The sequence below is a fragment of the Laccaria bicolor genome, genomic scaffold, assembly GCF_000143565.1.
Source record: "Laccaria bicolor S238N-H82 LACBIscaffold_45 genomic scaffold, whole genome shotgun sequence".
Lineage (NCBI taxonomy): Eukaryota > Fungi > Basidiomycota > Agaricomycetes > Agaricales > Hydnangiaceae > Laccaria > Laccaria bicolor.
In genome coordinates, this window is record NW_001889916.1 from 344903 (window position 1) to 365394 (window position 20492).

The following is a 20492-nucleotide window of genomic DNA, read 5'->3' on the forward strand; positions in this document are numbered from 1 at the left end:
TACCTGCTGCACTACGACAGTGGAAAGTGAAGATGTTGTGCCTTTCCATTTCCAAAAATGCGAGGTCGTCCACGCCTACAGGTGTAGAGCCTAGAAAGTAAGAGTCGGACTGGCGGAAGTGGGTAAGTCGGCCTGGTCGAGTAACATGTGAGTTGTCTGCCGTTCGGTTGATGATAAGGGGGGGGCGCCTTGTGGAAGGTGGTCAAAAGGTATAGTGATTGGCACTGGAAGAACGATGAACCTGGGTGGTTGGAGCGCCGATGGGTCTGGGTGGTCGACGACCGTCGCCTGGCAAGTGGATGGTGGTGATGAGTGTTGACAGAGGACAGTGGTATGTCCTCTTCTGGCACGACGGAAGCGGTGTACAGGGATAATTGGCCGTCCCGAATCTGTTACACGTCGTCGAGGCAATTATCCGACACTGCAGAAATGGAACCGTGGCATCAAATGGCGAACAGGATTTGAGAAGACGCGAGGCAACGTTGAATAGAGAAGCCCAAGTAGGTGGAGCTCGGTATTGTGGGTGAAACATGGCGGCTCCGTAGGTTCAGGAAGCCTTGTGTCTGTGAGGTGAAACTGCACGACAATGTGGCCAGATTTGGAGGACCAACTGAACCACCACGTAGTAGCACGGCAAAGAGCTTAAGAGAACGAAGTTCAGAAGGAGAAACTGGCGGTATAGATAGCAAACGCACTTGAGAGTTAACCAACCCAGCTTCCGCTGTCAAATGTCCATTGGAAATGCATTCGGACTAAATCATCGTGTTGTGAGGTCTTGAGGGTGTTGAGCCAGCCGATGACAAGGATACCCAAGGGGTAGCTCCGCGCGCCGTGTTGGATGTGTCTTGGTTCGTCAAGGCATGATGGTGGTCAAGAACAGCCATGACTATCGATCACGACCCTTGGTCAAGAACAGATATGTATGACCTGGCCGGCGTACGATCCAGTAGCGTTTTTTCGACGGGGAAGTAGGGTGTTGAAAGTACCGTATCCATGGTTCTCGAAAGAAGAGATCAGAGTTGTTGGTGGAGGCGTCGGAACAGGAACGGGCGGCATGAGGGCCCTACAAATTCACATTGGTGATAGTCGAGCGGCGGCGATGACGTCCGCCATCCAGACAAGGATGGGGTATCGCGAAAGCCAGGGGAGAGACGAGACGCGTGAGGGACGAGCTATGCGAGGAAGAGACAGGCGGGGGGGTCAATGGGTGAGGGTGAGTGAAACAATGCATTCGGGGTGGAGGCATGCTCGCGAGTTGATTCGAAGTCGTTGTCGTGGTTATCAGGAAGTCTTAGTCTAGACATGAAATCAGTGATTCGGATGATCCAAAGATGGGCCTAGGAAAACATAGAAGAGATCGGATTATCACGTGATGGCATTGATGAGGAAAGGCGTAACCGTGCGACTTTCACATGCTCACGCCGCCTCTCACACAATTGCTGCTGCCTACGACGTCTCACAGGACTCCATCGAGCTTTTTTGTGAACCATAGAATGTAAAACTGGCAAGAACAAGTTCGAACTCGGGGAGTTACTTGATGGTTCAGCAGGCAAGGATCAGAGTTAATAGAGGTCTGAACGAGTGACTTCGAATCGTTGCAGAGAAGCATTTCGAAGTTTATGATCCATTTCGATTTATCTGATGCCTGGTAGCTTTTAGATTGGGCCTGTTGAACCGTGATCGATTGATCTGCGCAAATGTTCTCGTTCATTGTTGTTCAATAGCAATGCCATTTTTGCCCCTCTTGACACTCTCGCTATGTCGACTCAATGAAACAATGGCCGCCCCTCTCCTTCATCCAACCTTGACAACTAATAGGTCTAGTTTCCGTCTTTTGACGTTGCCGAACCTTATCAGCACTAACGTTGAGTCGATCTTATACGTCGGCGGTGCCTCGTCTCCCCTCTTCGATGACCTTGAGAAATAGAGAACAATAACACAGAGATGTCGGGTCACATCGATCCTTTTCGTTCTTTTGGAAGTGATAGGGATAGAAAGGCTTCAAAAGCAGGTATATATTCTGGTGAGCATCACGCGGAATGTCACCAGTGTGGCAGTTGGATCATGGGCAGCCGGCGGGGTAAGTATTCTTAAAAAATTATACGCTGAGATACCTCCCCTGAAGTTTGAATTCCATGCTCAGCCCTGTACTGGTAATACCCCTAGAAGGTCTCGATGGTTTTCAGTGGAGCGTTTGCATGTGTTGAATCTGAGGACAACTAATAGATGGGCGGCTATTTATAGTATTACTTATACCTTCCATTCTCAGAGTCCATGCGCCGGCAGGTGCCAAAGTACTGTGCCATGGCAGTGGCTCGTCAAAGGCACCCTGTCTGTGCGTTCAAGTGCTGGTAACGGATTGGGTCTTCGACCTTTATAAGATGGCTTTTGTGGCAACTAGGGGCTCGAGTGGAAACGTGAGGACGTTAACCTGAGGTTGGGAATGGATTACTACATTGCCATTGATCTACAGTGCGTAAGGAGGGCGGTTGGACGGGAATCTTTTGTTGTGTGGGATGGCTTGTGATGGCTTGCTTTATTTGTCTGACAGCAATTGAGCAAAACAACTAAGTTTTGAAAGTCAACATCTACATGAATCCGATTATCCGAATCGTCTGAAAATCGTCCTCGAGGTACGGTTTCTCATGAAGTGGCTAATTTTCTTCTCTATATTCTTATGGTGTTGACGAACGTTCCCATTGCCAGATCCTCGCCGATTCCTCGGAACCGCCTCCAAGTTGCCTAGTTGAGTCGTTTGCGCTGCCTCAAGGTAAGTGGCCTTGCATGTCTTTCACTAAGCCTCATCTGTCGAGTCTGCACCTTTCCCTCTCTAAGGCTGTCCTACACCAAACAACTCGGCTTGGTGGTCGTGAGCCTCACACCTAGACGTTGTTCGGCGCCTATGATTTATCTGCCGTTTTCTCGTGAGCGTTGTACAAAAGTATGATTGTTTTATTCCTTCACTATTTTCTTAAAGCAGCTAACGTCAGGTGTCGATTGATAATGAATTGGACACGACTCGAGTTGCCCCGCGTACGTACCCTAAAATTAAATATTCTCACAGGGCAGTGTAAAATTGGAAATGTTGTGCAAATGACGAGAGAATCCGCAGAAAGGACAGACAGATGTCAATCTTACTGTCGCGGGTACCTGGAAACAATGAAATCTTGCCTCACGATCGTCAGTTTTTCCCAAATCGAGGTCGAGGCTGTCCGAAGCCAGCCCAAAGCAAGTAACATTATTAGTTCCTCCTCCCCTTACTTCTGACATTGCCGCGTAGATCATGAGAACACACATTCAATCATTACAACTATAGATATGGTAACAACCGCACAACATCAAGTTGAGGAAAACCCCAAATATCCGCCTCTTCCATCTCTATTACACCAAAGTTCCTCTAATCCACTCGACCATGAATTCCATTAGTCTACCTGATCCTTGCCTTACTGCTCAGACGATTCGTACTGGCCTCGTTGACCCAGATGTAGGAGGAATTGCAGTAGGAGTGTCCAGTATGTTCAGTGTCTTCGAAAAATGGGCGACTTCTCTGACGTATGTATAAACACAGATATGGCCATCAATATTTTTCTTCGTAAGTTACCCTCGCGGAACTTTCTAAACATATGCCACATCTCGAGATAATAGCGATCCTCCTACGCTGGTCAGAGCCTGAGGATGACCTCAAGACTTCGATCTTTATGCTTATATCGCAAGTCTATCCCATTCTCATCGCAACGGCGTCAAGCATTGGGAGCGAGAACCTCTCCTTGTTCGATGCTCATTATGCTGTCGCCGTTACTGCTTCACCGATAACAGTCTACCTTGTCTATTCTTCATTTCGAGACGTTTTCCGCCGTCCGAATACTCTTTTTAAGAAGCTGGCGTCGTCTAAGGCCGTTGTGCGGTACCTCGGCCTGATCCTACCCTTTCTCTGGCTGTTTGTGAGTCTCATGACGTCTTTCTACACAAAGGCCTTCAGCAATAGTCCACTCTGCCGGGGAATGACACTATCTCTGTGGACTGAGTTCCAACTCGCATCCAATTTTATCGGCGTCCTTAATGGGTAAGCGGGATTTAATAAACGACATCGAGGAAAGAGGAGGATTGGGAATGGTGTCGCTAGGCCTCTGGATATACGGAATCTATCTAGTTCGCCACAGATACGACATATTTTATGAATACCAAACCTGGCAAGATGAACTGCTAGGTCTCCCAACATGGAAGCGAATTTTCTTAACCGTCTGGCATGTACCGATGGCGTGTTGGTAGGTCATTTGATCTTAACACGCTCGATGGGATAACATGAGACCGCTAGGTCCATTATCACGCAGTCTCACCCGTGGATGCTTTTCCTCGTTGTTTTGTGTTTTCATTGGAGTTGGTCCCTTGGCATAGCCAGAGGGTTAACATTCGATGGTTATCAATTCAACTATGGCCAGGTAATAATGGTCCGATGATCATAACCGTCTGCGTTTAACCATATTGCAATTCTAGGTGACTTCAGTCTTCTCTATAATACCGCCCTTCCTTGCCGTCGGCGAATTACTCATCAAGCGATCGACCGATATATGCAATTACTTCAAGAGCCTGCCCCGGTATCTCTATACTGGTGTCCGATTTTTACTGACTGGGCGACCAAACTCCTGCAAACAAGATCTTTTGGAAACACGGCGCGCTTCCTGGTCACCCCTCCAATGGCTAGGTGGTAAGTCGAACACCAAACTGTGTGTGTGTCAAAGTTCAAGTCGTCAAACAGTCATCGTTGTGTGGCTCTCCGTTTCGTCACTTCAAGCCGCCTGGATTTTGGGATGTTCGTATCCGTCACGTCCGAACTGCGAATGACAAACTCTGACGCTCCTCGATTTCAGACGTGGAAGGAGGGTCAAAACCCAACCACCGTAATATAGTGACCGCCCACCACAAGTTGTGGAAACCATTTTCCATGTCGTATGTTCACCGCGCTCATCGCTCTACCCGCCCTGACACGGTCAATCAGTGTACGTCAGTGGAACTGGTGTGGACCAGTTACTTTGAGCTCGTAAGATGGTGGAAGACCCGTGAAATGACGACAGCGTCCCCAATGGACAAGTTACTATATGAGAAATTCATCAAGTATTTGAAGAGGACCTTCCATCTCACAATCGTCCTTCCCATTGCCTTCGCCATGTGCGCTGGCCCATTATTTGCCCCATTTGCTGGCCTGCCTCTCGCCCAACAGGTAAGACGAAATGTATTTACGCGAATACCCCTGCTAACGAATCACACTTATAGTACCAATGGACACACCTCTGTGGTGACTCTTTCGCGGGAGAAGCCATCATCCAATCTCCCTCACTCGGTTCTTCTCGACAGCCTTTCATGACATTCTATTACCCCGAAACCCCAGACTCAACAGCCAAAATCCACTACTTCGACTACGTAATGACGAACGACCCAAACGCATCAACCCAAACGCTCTCATTCGCCGGCGCAGCATCACAAGGGGTCGTTCCCGCCGACCTCCGACCAAACATCCAATCCGTATCAATCGCCTCCCCCGGAAAAAACAATGCCATCTCAGCGCAATGCGTAACCACAATAAACTCAACTTCAGTTCCCGTCCCATGCATGACAGGGACTTATCAAATTTCACCCTATCTCAACTTTTCACTCCAAGACTCTGGGAACACCACTTATCTTCGGGCGGTCGATAAAGAGTGGCAATTCATCGATGATGCCCCAAGCTTTGTCCTTCGATACTCCTCATCAGATCCACGCCAGCCACTGGGAAGTATAGCTATTGAGACCGCTGTCACGGAGCGCAACCGCTGTGAGGTCCTCAAAGTCTGCCTTGGCTCCAGGAAATTGGGTTTCGATATCCTGGCTCCCCTCGGTGTAGCGTTTATCTCTCAGAACAACTTCGCCGCCTACTGCACGCAGCCTCGAATTTATAACCTTTAAAGTTATCAATTTTGTTATATTTTCTTTCTTTCTCTCCATCTTTTGGGCTTTTTGTCGTATAGGGAATAAACTTGTATTTGTAGAACCTAAAAGCAGATTGTTAGATTGAATATTAACGCGGAAAGGATACCTGATTCGAGATTGAAAACGGCGAAGCTCCCAAACGCTTCAATTTGATGTGCGGCGAAGGGACCTCCGATACAACAAACAGCAATACAAGTTAAGGACTGATGAAGGGAATATATAAGACCTGCATCCTGGGGAAATAATCAATTTCGATACCTAGCCAAAACGACTGACCGCAGCACAAATCCTGGCGTCGAACAAAGGGCAAAGTGACGTGGCGCCGGCACTACAGCTCCTATTGCAGTATGTCAGTCCTACATATTTTAGCAGCGGGGGGAGTCACTCACCGGGTCCCCAGACTCCCCATTGTCCTTCAAGCTTCAAGGACAGCTGGAACCTCTCACACGGGTAAGAGAGGTCGTCGTCGTCGTTATCAGGAAGTCTAGACATGAAATCAGTGATTCGGATGATCCAAAGATGGCCCTAGGAAAACATACCAGATACAAAATAGAGGGTGGAATAGGGAAGTGAGGGACTGTAGAAGTGCATTGATAGCAAAAAGAAGGGAAGAAAACAGCTCGGTGCCGCTCAGCAAGCTGTCATCACAATGACAAAGCGGCATTCCTGATCGCATTTCGTACTCTTGTTCCGATCGTCCTTCAAAGCTCCCTGGCCTTCAAACAACTTCGGCGCAGCAATTGCCTCTCTTCCCGTCTCCTTGCAAACCTTGGTCCCTCCGGCTCCGCACGCCAATTCTTTTATACTCACGATAAAATTTCCCCGATGACGGAGTCAGTGCTCAAGACCTTCACGGGGACGTCACTCACGTACCTATTGGAAAGATCATTCGAGATTCTTTGCTTGTGCTCGCGTTGAATATCTATTCAATGCAACTTGGCAGCCTTACAACCAATATGAAAATTCGACGCTTTGCTTGGGTCATGACCCCCTACAAACTGCGACTTTTCCGAAAGGTTTTTCCAAGAACCGCCGAAAAGAAGGCGGATACATATTGCATGCGCTGGCCAGGAATAGGATTAACCCTTGAAGGGGCTATGGCGAAATTGATGAGTGGCGCAACGTCCAGGTGACCCTTGCTTTCTACATATAAAAGATGACTTTTCTAAGCCCACTGGCAGGACCTCAATCATCATGGGGGAGCCCACCGTCGTTGGCATCGCTCTCTCCAATTCTGCCCTCGACAAGCAGTTGCGCGCTTCCCGTGCTGCGTTGTATCCGAAGGAAGTGGTTGGGGTGATCGCTGGTCTGATTGCCGCCGTATCTCTGTTCCATGTTCTCAACCTTTTCTACATCTTTCTCACTCGCCCCGCCAAGCGAGGAGCTGTATCTCTGCAAAGGATTCCGCTTGCTGTGGCGGATGTAACCCGTTCTATCGGGTTTAGGTGGACGATCTCCTTCGGATTATCGTATTCTTTGAATCTGGTAGAGGTCGCCTTGACGGCGGCATACATATCTCTGCTCTTTGTGTTCGCATTGGTTAACAGTGAGTTTTTTCATCTTTATTCTTGATCGCTCAACTTAAAATCATGTCTCGTTAGCAACTTCAACCACTGGAATTAAATTTGAACCACATTATTTCGGAAACAGGGCTGGCGATATCGCAGCGTCGCAGATCCCCATTATTGTTGCTTTGGGTACCCGCAATAACATTATTTCATGTCAGTTGTACAACTTTTCCGTTCTATCTTTCTATCTCTTACGATGTCATGTTGTGTAGGGATTACTGGCATCAGCTACATCAAGGTACAAAAGAGTGTTTCAAAGTCACGGAGGAGAGCACTCTAACTATTTGTATCTAGTTGAGCTATCTCCACAGAATGACGGCTCGCGTCTTGTGTGTTATGGTTTGGCTTCACGCTCTTGGCAAGGTAAGTTTTTCACGCAAAATAGCACCTTGTTGACTTATCCTCTATGTAGATGAAAACGGGTGCCCCAGCTACCTTGCCGTTGGTCCGTGTAGGCTTGTTTGCCCTCAGCTCCCTCGCGCTATTAAGCATCGTTAGTATTCGCCCTGTGCGTGAGCGTGCTTATCAATTCTTTTTCGTCGTACACTGCGTCCTCGTCTTGTGAGTATCTATCCTCTTCTGGGGATGTTGGCTTCCGACTCACTAGCGAACGAAAAGGATGTTTCTCGTTGCTACATATGTTCACCTGAAGGATATTCAGTAAGTGCCAAATTTCTTTAGGGGTATGCCAACTAATAAATAAATCTTATTAATCAGTATGGCCTACTATGGAATCTTACCCGCAATGATACTTTGGGGTTTAGATCGTTTCATGCATTTTGCGCGCATCATTATATTCAATTTCGGTTACTTCAAACCAACACCTTCAACGTCGGAAGACTATGATGCGTCCGTTGATGTTCTCTCTCCTCAATTTCTCCGTATCACCCTTCGCCGACCAAGTCATTTTCGCTGGGCAGCCGGTCAATGCAGCTATCTCTCGTTCCCCGGAGTCTCGTCCTGGCCGTTTGAGGCCCACCCTTTCACGATATCGACGACTTATGGCCCTGATCCTTCTCCATCTGGGAACAAGCTCATTTTTTATGCTCGGGTGCATGACGGCTTCACACGAAAGTTGCGGGACAGAGCAACAGAGGGGGAAAAGTTCCGAGTGTTTTTGGATGGTCCGTATGATTCTCCCCCTGCACTTGTTGGGTACTCTACTTCTATCCTCATTGCTGGTACGATTAACCTTTTTGACACACTCAATTATTTGGCTAACCTATTCAAGGGGGTTCTGGAATTGCATTCATACTTCCTCTCCTTATCGATTTGATTGGGTGAGTCCTCTCTTCAAAGGCTCCCATTTCCTGTCTAAGCACAAATCAAAGTCAAGCAAGGCGTGGAGAAACGACGTGCCGACGGGTTGTCTTTGTATGGTCGATCCGGGAATCAGGTATGTCAGCACCCCAAATACGTGTTTTCAACGCTAACCATCGGAAAAAGAAAATATACACTGGATCAAAGACTCCCTCAGCCAATGCTTACATGGTTTTGTCCCAGGATTATCCGTCGACGTCCAAATCTATATCACTGGGAAGTACGCCGAAGGGCTTTTTCCTGTCGATAGTATCGCAGAGAAAATCGAATTTTCGGGGTCATATTCTTATGGATTCTCTGTTCCTGGCGTATCAGTTGGGATTGGCAGGCCAGACCTCCAAACCCTATTGGGAGAAGAGGTTCAAGAGGCCTCCGGACCAGTTTCCGTCAACGGTGCGCCATCAGCTGTTTCATGGTTCAATAATTTCAGCTTATTTTTTACAAGTGTGTGGTGGCCGGTCCTTAGCAGAAGCGGTGATGAAAGCTGTTCGCTACCCGCGGCCTATGGATATTTTGAGAGGTGGCCATACCGTATCATTATTTGTTGATGGATCATTTTAGAGAAATGATCATCCCCGATTCTCGCAGTCATTGTGGGTTGTGCTTTTCAACCTACGCTCATCAGAAATTGCGATCATCTCACAGAAACACTTTTCAATTCCTCATAGATCATCTATCTCGAAAGCTTGTATCAAATTTTGTATATTGTGTAGTATCGATTGTAGCATCAATGTGGGCAGTGCCCCCTTTTCCTCGAAAAACGCAGTCCTCTTGATATCCATCTGCATCTAAAAGTGTTGACGTTGAAATTATGTGAAGCTTCAGATGGCTAACTTTCACCTGACCTCGGAGAACGAGGGGAAGGCAAGTATTTCGCGAAGCGCGGCCTGGGTGTCTTTCGCGATGTTGATCAAAAACGCCCTCATGACCGAACTGGTGGTAGCCCAAAATTTACCATCTTGACTGGTCATCGCTAAAAATACACGGTAATGCACGGTAGGCATGACGGTGCATGGCAGTGCATGGTAGCTCCCCCGCACTGTTGGTTGTGCACGGCTATGCACGGCACTGCACGGCTTTTTCTAATGGCCAGACTGCTGGGCGATCAGAAGTGCTTCTCGATATACCTGAGAAAAATTGTAACAACCATTTACAACCCAAGACCCTGCGAGTCACGAAATACATATCGCTATTGGACCAGTAACCTCTTTCCTTAAAAAATCGATTAACCGAACACCAAATATTTAAAACATATACCTCGCGAAAGCTGTATATTAATTCTCGAAATAACCCACCCCAGGAACCTCAGCTTCGACGTTCAACCGTCAAACTCAACCGAACAACGCCAAAGCTATTGTGGTCAATAGGTCAATCTCTTTGGTCCTGAAGTTATCAAAAGTAACGTTAACGGCGGGGGCGGGATCGACGAAGGTGAACAAAGGGTGAGCGACGGCTGAGGATTCCCAGCGAGGCCAATTGATTTTAGACAGTAAGCTTTTCGTGTTCTTGGTGTTCGGGTTGAGTGTGTTCGCGAAATTGACTTCAAAGGAATCAACATCGGAGTGTAAAGAGTCGAGAAGGCGCTCACTCATCGCATCCATGCCGATTAAATCTGGTTGTGTACCAGTGCCATAGAATTCTGCAAGATCAGACGCATGAGCCGCGCCTAGGTACGGTGTAGCCTTTCCGCGCTTGTATGCTGAACATCCCATGTGTTAGTTGACTCGATTATGGGAAGGAAACAGACTTGCAAAATGAAAATGTGGGTTGGGTTTTAGACGCTATTTTGAAAAAGAATCTTCGAGGTGCCTGGAAGAATAGGTCTGTTTGTATGGCAGCGATGCGTTTAAATTGAGGGCTGAAAAAATTATAAGCAAGAACGTTCAATGCGAATGAAAAAGTACGAACGTGAGCGCATTTGCTGTTCCTGTGTCGAATGGAGCTCCCTAAGATAAGGTTGAAAAAAATGGTTATAAGTCTAATAACGTGTTCCGTAAGCGTACCTGAGTTGGGTCTTCAGGATAGGCTTTAGCAAGGGCAGCCAATTGGTCGTCAGAAATTCCGGGAAGGTAACTATGCTCGAAATTTACGGCAATGGTACTCTCATGAACATAATGATCTTACTTGGACTTCAAATAGCCAAGGTATTCGTCGTTCGTCCTGTGGATCGCTAAGAAAGGTATGAGATCTGGGGAAGAGTAATGGACGCACGTTATATTCATATTGGCGAACGCGAAGAGCCTGAAGAGAACCGAGTTACGAAGAGACGGCTTCAAAGTGAATACACCTACGTTCCCTCGTCATCGCAATCACCATTTACGAATGGTACCTGTATTATAAAATCAATCTTTCCCATTCGTAAATCATCAATTTCAATCACTTACCTTTGCATACAGGCCCTCAAGCAGAGATTGTTGAGGAGCACGCTTGAAAAACTGCCCGTCAATAGAAGGTCCCCACGGAAGTGTCATGCTTATATAAGAGAATGAACTAGGAGATTTGTTGATAGCGTCCCCGAGTGTATCAAATGGGACGGTGCGTAGGCAGGCTATAGGGTCTGCAGCACCCCTACATCCCGCGTCTACTACGAGCTGGTCAAAGTACTTCTGGTTGGCGGTAATGTCTCTCAGAAAGGAGGGAGAGCCTGACTCCTGTGGGCCAATTAACGTTTAACACTCGACTCGCTCCATGTGAGATTGAGAGCGATACCATGAATGAACCGCGGAAAAGGCCTTGCGCATTCCCGTCATTAGCGAGAAAGTGGAAGCTCGCAGACATAGCCCCTGCGCTCTCCCCCCAGCTTTTGGAAGTGGATCAGCATTTGAAGATTCATGGAAACTCTGCAACATACGTCATCACTTTTTGCGGGTCTCCTCCAAACGCACAAATGTACTTCTGAAGCCACCGAAGAGCAAATTGTTCTAACGGGGAAGAACGTGAAACAAAGTTTTCTTAAAGAGTGAACACACTTACGGTCTCTGAGACCAATATTTCCTAGCCCCGCGTTCCTGGCTTCTTTACCTTGCAAAAATCCGAAAGCTTCATCGTACAAAGTGTGAATGGTTGACAATTCATGAGAAAGAATAAGACTCACCACTAAGACGGTAGTTCGATGATACGTAGATCACTGGTTCTCCCAACGCAACTGAGCGAGCCACGATCACATCACCCGGGTATGAAGCACTATCTCCCGCCTGAAAAGCCCCTGGAAGATGTTCAATTCAATACAATGGGGTTCAGGGACGAGACACTTGCCGCCATAAATCCACTGATAAATACATGTTAGACTCGAGAGAAAAGTGAGAACTGGCAGCGTACAAAAACAACTGGGAGCTTCTTTCCCTCAGGGATGTTCGCCGGCTTGAACACGTTGATGAAGAGACCTAAATGCAATAAGTTATTATGACGTGAAGATGTGCGAAAGGCAGGGCTAACAATCTTCAGAAACTGAAGCAGGTGTCGGCACAGGGGACGTTATACCAAGGGAAGCCAAGTCCTCTGCGCTTACGCCTAGTGACTGTTGAAAACATGCCGCTCCGAAGGAAGTCGCCTGACGAACGCCCTTGAACGGAATTGGTGCATTAGGTAGCGCAAAACGGAGTTTTCCGACACTTTATAAAAGGGCGTGAGAGATCGGTACCGAGAACGAGTGGAATCACATACGGCGGTGCAGCGAACGGAATCCCCAAAAATTTCACCGAGTCTCCCGTTAAATTTCCCTGGAACGAACCATAGTCCAAAGCAACAATCGGACCTTGGGAGGCCTCGGTAAGCTGGGACGAGGAAATGAAAAACAAGATATATGGCAGAATCCTGGTGAGCCCGATCATGACGAAGCCCATTTGAAGTCAATAGCAGGCTGACGAAACGTCAACCAGGTGTACAATTTATAGCTGAAGGATATTGACTTATTCTGGGCACTGATCCCGTCATTTTGAAGTTAACGTCATACCGGCTCTGACCTTCCGTAGGCGCCAACCAATAGATTGAGATTCAAATTTCCTTCTGAAAAAGATGCCAGATGGACGCATGATGATGGCACCGGAGAGCGGCCTCGGCGGACCTGAGAAGAACCTGAATGTGAGACAAATTGATGATATCTGGAAACAAAACTTACAAACCACTAATTACGGTGGTAGTAAAATGTCGGGTTCCGAGTCAGAAAACCTCAACAAGTGAAGGGAAAGTCACGAGACAGCTGCGCAATTTCAACGCCCGTAAGCCAACCTCAAAGAATGCAGATATTGTCTTCAGCTGCGCCGGCCCTGTATCGAATATCTCCATTGCAACTCCCAATGGGTCGAGTACCCGGTGCATGATGCGGACGAGTTGAAAGGGTTAATTTCCCCTTAACGTGATGGTAGAATTGATGCGGTTGCGGGTGGGGGTTTCATTCGAAGTTCAAATTCCTATACCAGACCCTGATGGAGATACTGTCTTCGATTCAGCGCTCTGCGGGATGACACAGAGATGTTGATTGAAGGTACCAGCGAGCAATTTCAATAGATTACTGTGACGCTCTTGATCCAATGAGCAATAAGCGACGCACTATCTCAGATTTTCAGGTCATCAAGAAAGAAGACGGAAAACACACCTTAAGCACACACTGGTACAGACAACAAACGATCCTGGCGCCCCGAACACCAGGGCGGGAGGTAGGCATCAACCAGAAATTCTCGAAGCGGGCGTCCTCATGTAGACCGTGCAAATTTCCCCAGCCATTGGCAAGACTTGTGACTTCGAGGTGGATTCGGGGCTACAGTAAGTTAAGGATTTGGACAGTTGGGGCCTGCCGCGGCCCGTCGATCTACCCAATCAAGATAAGATCAATAATATAGGTAGGAGTAATTGGAGCGCCTAAAATTGCGTCTTCTCCGAAAAAGGGAGACGATGTGCGCGTAACCGGACAACTGACTTCAGTGTGGGAGATTTGTTAGCGCGTATCAGGGGAGTTTGCTACCGAACGACATGGTCAAATGGATGCGCACCGATGCCTCTCTCGACCATCGCATCTAGTCATACTCCACAGGTACCAGCCACCTCGCGCTCAGTCAGGTTGAGTCTCCAGCGCCAAACTATACAAAAAGTCACCTTGGGATCGGCTTATACTACATAAAACATGGAACAACGTCTAGAAGGGTGCCTAGGGTCCGAGAGTTAGTCCGATATGTTGCCCCTGGAAATACTATACGCGACTCCATTGAGTGTATGCACTTATGACGGAGTAAAAGGACTCACAGATACCGCGCATATATGTACGATCTCTCAAAACGCAGTTATCCTCGATCTTGGCAGTTTGCCATAGAAAGCCTTTGATGAACGAGGAATCTCTGTGAGCGTGTATCAGAAAGCAAAATACAAAAAATCACACCTGATCTCAGTAAACGCCATTCCTAAACATAGGAAGACCACTGGAGAGCAAAGGAGAAACAGAGCGTCGAGTAGAGGTGGTAGTGGGAGAAAACAGGAAGAGAGGTATGGAAAGGGGCGCAACTAATGCCGTAGCTCAAGGGTTGAAGTTGCCCTATCCGAGGAATGGCATTGGTTGTAGCATTTAAGAAAAGTTTAAGAAACGCACCATCCAGATCGTGTGTAGAGGTAGCTCCCTGATCAACGGTTCACGAAGGGACCGCAGCGAAGAAGAAGATGTGAGGGTGGAAGGGGGGATAGGTTTTCTGATACTCGGTACAGGTGATGAGCAAAGTTGTTGGCTACTCGGGAAATGAACAACGATTGCATGTTGGATGGCCAAAGAATTAGGATGGCATGGGGACGATTCACGAATCAAAAGGACACGGCAGAGTCGCCGCCAGAGGTCGAGGGTCGACCAACGTTGGACGTATTTCTGATGATGAGCCTCAGCTTCAAAACTGGGGATAAGATCCCTCGAAAGCTGCACCATGGGCTGAGGCCTCTTGAATTCGTACTCGGAAGGCCTAAACTCAATCGAATTCATGGGGCGAATGCTCTGCGGGAGAAAGCTCAGCGAAGGCGCGAAGGTCAACACGGACATCAAACACACTGGAAACCATTTGATGAAGTCCAACCTTAGACTCGGAGCCATCGAGGATTCAAATTCCGTGGCTGATGTGGTGGAAATTCCAAGAGAGCGGGCCTGAGCGTTTGGGACAAGTTTGCCATCAACGAAGATTCAACGTTCAACGTTCAACGTCGACTACGACATCGACAAGCAACCTGCCACCGACACGGCCAAAAAAATTAGAAATGAGTAGAATCACGTGTGACGTCGATAGGTTGCCATAGGCCGGCAATGTCCGACCACTCTTCTCTGACTACTTCGTGCAGCGTGCTACGTTCAAAATCAATCAAAGCTTGTCTAGATGATGCCTCCAGCCTTGCCGAACCTTTCAAGTTTGGACGATCACATACTAGCCCACTGCATGCCTGTCGGCATCAAGAATGCCCCACCACCACTGGGATTCAACGTTCCATTCATCGTCTGGGCGAGAGCTCGCCTCTTGTCGTCCCACGACTTGAGCGCCTTCAGGAGCTGCAGGATCTTGTCCCTCTTTCCTTGTCGGATATCGTTGATGCTCACGCTCCCCATCGTCACGTCATTGTCGAGCAAAAAGTCGAATAGAAGAAAGAGGCCGTCGAGCTTGTCGTCCGTGGGACCAACTGGGAAAGCAGAATCAGGAACGGGGGGCGAAGACGGCCTGCCTTTGATATATTCTGCAAGACGCAGAAGCGCAAGACCACCAAAGAAAGAAACGGTGGGGTCCTCGACTTGTAGAGAAGCAGAGAGATGGGAGTTGGCCCATTCCACCAAGGCGTTATCAGCTGGGCTGAGCTGCTTCAACAAAAGAATGAGCACAACCATGTATATGACGGCCGATAACACGCACCGCTGAGCGTACAGAATTGGCTCTACGCATCCCCCTCGACGGTATCGAGGGAGCAGACTTTGGGGACTTTGGGACAGTTTCATCGTTTTCTATAGCCGTATGTTCAGCAAAGAAAGAATTCAAGTGAGTTTGGCCGCTACCCATGTGAGAAGAAAGCCCCATAAGTACACGAGCGTCACGACTTGACAGCTGGTTGGGATTTTCACGTCGGAGTGCTCTTTGAGTAGCATCGCGAGCAGTTGGAGATGGCGGGCGTGGAGCGGGATTCATGGCTTGTGCGACGACCAGAGGAATCGTTGGGATCTTGCACGATGAAATGACTGGTTCTATAGAATGAATAAAGTCAACAAAATCAAAAACGAGGGATCTCTGAAACAACACACTCGCGTAATCTCGACCAATTGTAGCCTTTATGATCGCCTTCATCCACTCGCGAATGATAGACTTCTCATCAGAACTGAAGAAATGCGGTTTGTCTGCGTCATGGTCAATTCTGAATCCATAACGACCAGGATCCAAAGTCTCGTCCACGGTCACTTTGTACCCCATAATGTCGAGGTATCCCTTTAGCCGAGTTTCCTAAAACATGAAATCAGCTCAACTCCATCTAAGAAATGAACGTCAAGAACACCCACCGAAACGCTAGAACTCTTCAACCAATACAAATGCCGACCCTTCAACACAAAATACCGCAGTTTCCACGAATTATGCCGATCGCTCTTCTTGCGCATCCACCCAACGTGATCAGACTCTCCAATCTGTCCAAGAATACTCTGCCCCTGCGTAACACCGCCTCCAACTCCAATCAAACTCTTTCCGTCCACCGACGACCCATTACTCTGCTGAACAGAAGAAACGCCACGTTTCCTCAAAGTCGATCGCTCAATATCAGCAGCAACTTTCTCGTTCCTCTCTTCCTCCTTTCGCCCTTTCTCGTGGCGGTCCTTGAAAGAAGACTGTGGTTCTTTCAATTTCTCCTTTGGCGATCCGGTGGGCGTAGACGGTCGTTGAGAGTGAGTAGATGACGATTTGCACATCCCCTTGGGAAGACCGAACATCGATGACTTCTCAGCGTGATACTCGTGCTCGCCGGCGCTTGGAGGTGGCTTTCTACTCTTCCCAGCGAATGGCACTGCGAACAAGCTCAACGTGTTACCAGGCTTACCGCCATCCGTGTCCTTTCGCACGCGAGCTTGCTTTACTGACCCGTTTGTCAAGGAGGTAGTGTTTTTATCCTCATGGCTATGAGTAGGCGCTCCTGGTGAAGAGATACCAATAGAGTGCTTAGGTGATGAATGGCCACCTGATGTAGTCGAGTCGTGCGAGCGACTATTTAGGCGCCGCCGACGCATGCTCTGTGGAGGAACTTCAACTTCTCCCTACAATAAAATAAAGAAGCAATTGTCATCTCCGGAATCAAGATAACACTAGAAGCAGCACAAACCTCACCCATATGCCCACGATCCTCATCTTCATTTTGTTCAGGCTGCAAAATGATTTTCTCCTTCAGCGCACCATCACTAGGCGAAAGTGTCAACTGTGACGGACGGCCCTTCTTCAAACCACCATTAGCATCCAGCAAAAACTACATCAACCGCAGAAACGCAACATACCGTGCTCTTGCCCTGAACGTCTTCAAAAGTCAACGCAGTCGGAACACCCTCATCCACAACAGGCGGAATCTCAAGCCCATTCCAGTGCGAGTATATATCACCAGAGGACGACCCACCCTCAGCAACTGCAGGTCCAAAGTGCCCCGGCCCACCAAAGCTAAATTGGGGTAGCATCCCAGCGCCATACGCAATTGGGCTCCCAAGCGAGCTCTGTACGCTCTGCGAGGAATCATGCCCCGACGTCCCCGAGGAGGAATGGTGAGTGTGACTTTGGCTGGAATGTACGCGTGGTGGAGCGTCGGAGGCGTTGTACATGGGTGACGAGCGAGACGGCATCTCCGTCATTGGATGGTCAGAGTAGACTATGGAGGGGGGTCCGAGACGCAGGTCAGTTATGGCGTTTGCGATGCGCGTGCGTTTCCCAAACGCCATTACTCCGATTTCAGTCTTGAGTAGGTTGACGTCCAGTTCGAGGAGAACGTCGCCTGTTATTTCTTGTTCTATAATTTGACCCCGTCTTTATGAGATATCGTGGTATATTTGTGGATAAGTGGGGCTCACCAATAAATTTGTCACAGATAGCTTGGTCAAATTCCTTATTTTTCAACCACTCCACGACTTCTTCGACTGTCCACTCGCTAGGGTACTTCTTCCCTACCTCCTTTTCCTCCACTACAGGTTGATAAGCAGGAGCAAGAGCAACACTCGGTGCATTGCTCGAGAACGAGGACATAACGCTGTTGTGTTTTGATAGTGAAGCAGCAGTTGGGTCCGTTGCTGCTGGAGAGGGTAACCCGAATAACGGCAACTCACGAATGCTACTGGGTTTCTGCTTGTCCGGTGCAGAGATGGGATGGGTGTAATAGCGAACCGTTCCCTCACAGCCGATGGTAACCTGGCAGGAGAGGGGATCTTTTCGTCCAAAAGAGGCGGCAAATTCGATGGAGGAGGTGACTGGAAGACGGGGAATGATGTCTTTGTAGCGGTTTGCGCCTCCAACTCGTCCTTCTCTTGCAGATGGTCCCCAGAATCAGAGGATAAATGAGTGATCGTCGTAGCCGCGTCCATCGACAAATCCTGGGCATGGCCACCCTTGCTAGCCTCGCCATTCTCGACCTCCTCGACCTCTTCCAGGATGTAAGGTTTTTCCCTCTGGACCTTGCTTGACCGGGATGTAAAATCCATCCGATCGAAAGGGCCCCCTTCGTCGTCGCCCTCGTCGCTCCACTCAGCCTCAATCGGAGGGGCACTGACCATCCTTCCAGTACCGCTAGACGACCCAATAATGCCAGTCATGATCGCTTCAGCCTCCTCCACCGCCCTCCTTGCCTTCTCAGCCAGTTTCGTCCGCGCGCCTTTATGCCAATCCTGCGCGCCGTTCACATCGTTTGCACGTTCCGTATCGCTCATCTCAAAGTCCGTCTCGTCCGTCTCCGTGTCCCCGCCATGTGAGCTTGCAAATGTGAAACCTCCCTCCCCATCCGCGCCCCCCCTTGCAAGCTGCTCAATAGTTCTCTGCACATCTGTCATTCTAAGTTCGTCTCCGTTGCCCCGCAGATCTCCGTTATCTGGGACTTCCACATAGCCTTCGTCATCGTGATGCCCACTTAGGAACGTTGGTGTGAGTTTTTTGGGTTGTGGAGAGGCGATGGTGGTGATTTCCGGCTCTCCGGTGGGGGCGGATGAAGTCTCAGCACTAGCGGATGGGGTCGATTGAGGCGCTGGGACCTCGGTAGATGGGGCAGCTGGAGCGGTATAGCTTTTTGGGAAGAGGCCGACCTTTCCTTTGAGATTTCGTCCCTATGAGAAGATGAGAATGTCATCAATTGTTTTCATTGAGAGGGAAAGGCGTATCCAACTGTCCCCAGTGGATGTCTCGGCGCCTAGGTCTAGATAAAAAGATACACACCTGCCACCAGCCATCACCGTACATGTCGTCCTTCTCGATGACCTCTATCCGGTCTCCAGCTCGAAAGGAAACTTCATCCTCGTTCTCTGGCAGGAAATCATGTAAAGCATATACGTAGTCTGGCATCACTCCTGAATAGTGTATCCCTGTCAAAATTAGTTTGGAATCGTTGAGAAGGGATACGCAACCCTAATAAAAAAATGATGCGACCATGGGTCGTATGTCTTTCTCCATTGAACAATGTGATTCGTTTGTCCGAGATGATGCGAGACGATCAGGCATTTGTATGTCAGAGGCCGGGCATACTAGATCAATCCCGTCTTTGGGTTTTGCTAGGGTCAGAATAATACGGACTTGCCTCGGGACACCGTCGACGGTTGTCGTCGCTCGTGCACATCAACACGTCATTTGTCCAAAATGGGTGAATCATGTTTGGAATGGGGGGTACTGCTTAACAAGGTAGCGATCCTGGACCCTCCTCCGCTTTCTTCAAGGTGACGACGTCTGTTTCCGTATTCGTTCATAACTTGCCCGGGTTGATTCAATCAGACCTCCATGTTCTGCAGGGTTCAACATGACGACGATGCCTTTCGCCAGGAGCACCACCATTGCTACATCCACGACCCATCGAATGCCCTATCTCTCGTCTTTCCGCAGAGAGCCGAACGCCGGCCCTCCAGTCCCACCTGAATGCGATGAACAACCCTGTTCAATGAGCCTAAGGATGGGGAGGACGAGCTGAAGGACAAGGGGAAGAAGAATGCGGTCGAGTCAGTACTCGCCCATGACGGTAGTGGCGCTTTTCCTTTCACCCGACGTATTCTACCCTTTCCCTGAACCTAGTGTTTTATTCTGGTGCGCTGAAAGTGGCTTTCCAAACGCGAAGTTGTGACATCCTCCGAAAGCCCGCAATGCTGAAGCATGTCTGCCATCCTCGTCATCATGCCCCGAAGCCAAGCTCCCTGCGACAAAGCCATCACATGGCAGTCGAGACATCCAACCTACCGACGAAGAGGCATGCATTCCATGACGTCAACCCAGATTCCGAGAACGAACCTGATGACAAGTTGTTGCTAAGATGATGACGGTCGAGAGCAAGGTTGGCCTTGATCAAAGAAAACGTTTGTCTTGTACCATCACCACCACCGTTCATGAGTCGAGAATCGTAGCAACGACTAGGCGGATCGAGTTCCGCAAGGAGGTATGTATCTGGTTTCTCTGATGTCAGTAATCAAGTTGACCCTTATGTTGA

At 48.7% G+C, this 20492-nt stretch overlaps 4 protein-coding genes across 4 annotated transcripts; 2 read left to right on the forward strand and 2 right to left on the reverse strand.

Moving 5' to 3' along the window:
• Positions 1-2039: 2039 nt before the first annotated feature.
• On the forward strand, positions 2040-5940 carry LACBIDRAFT_332909 (uncharacterized protein; the record flags this gene model as incomplete). Its single annotated transcript, XM_001887435.1, has 13 exons — positions 2040-2080; positions 2167-2335; positions 2402-2472; positions 2582-2633; positions 2707-2770; positions 2981-3033; positions 3344-3512; positions 3598-3941; positions 3972-4063; positions 4208-4265; positions 4495-4705; positions 5007-5218; positions 5272-5940. 13 exons carry the CDS (start codon positions 2040-2042, stop codon positions 5938-5940), a joined length of 2205 nt encoding a protein of 734 aa, XP_001887470.1.
• Positions 5941-7158: 1218 nt separating this feature from the next.
• On the forward strand, positions 7159-9413 carry LACBIDRAFT_310387 (uncharacterized protein; the record flags this gene model as incomplete). The annotated part of the gene is made up of 11 exons (XM_001887436.1): positions 7159-7510; positions 7566-7685; positions 7745-7770; positions 7827-7895; positions 7945-8093; positions 8151-8192; positions 8250-8713; positions 8764-8812; positions 8864-8928; positions 8979-9245; positions 9298-9413. 11 exons carry the CDS (start codon positions 7159-7161, stop codon positions 9411-9413), a joined length of 1719 nt encoding a protein of 572 aa, XP_001887471.1.
• Positions 9414-10059: 646 nt separating this feature from the next.
• LACBIDRAFT_186182 (carotenoid ester lipase precursor) lies at positions 10060-12682 on the reverse strand (the record flags this gene model as incomplete). Its single annotated transcript, XM_001887480.1, has 16 exons — positions 10060-10392; positions 10441-10543; positions 10596-10710; positions 10761-10798; positions 10856-10954; positions 11060-11093; positions 11144-11181; positions 11237-11503; positions 11562-11652; positions 11704-11773; positions 11826-11891; positions 11947-12057; positions 12102-12120; positions 12171-12235; positions 12288-12463; positions 12516-12682. 16 exons carry the CDS (start codon positions 12680-12682, stop codon positions 10184-10186), a joined length of 1668 nt encoding a protein of 555 aa, XP_001887515.1. The 3' UTR covers positions 10060-10183.
• A 163-nt stretch (positions 12683-12845) lies between these two features.
• On the reverse strand, positions 12846-19366 carry LACBIDRAFT_332912 (uncharacterized protein; the record flags this gene model as incomplete). Its single annotated transcript, XM_001887481.1, has 17 exons — positions 12846-12926; positions 12970-12975; positions 13447-13608; positions 13875-13927; positions 14091-14180; positions 14224-14245; positions 14431-14873; positions 15243-15663; positions 15719-16044; positions 16102-16297; positions 16354-17097; positions 17163-17303; positions 17332-17816; positions 17893-18108; positions 18145-18160; positions 18214-19131; positions 19241-19366. The coding sequence occupies 17 exons, from the start codon at positions 19364-19366 to the stop codon at positions 12846-12848; spliced, it is 4446 nt and encodes a 1481-aa protein (XP_001887516.1).
• Positions 19367-20492: the final 1126 nt, after the last annotated feature.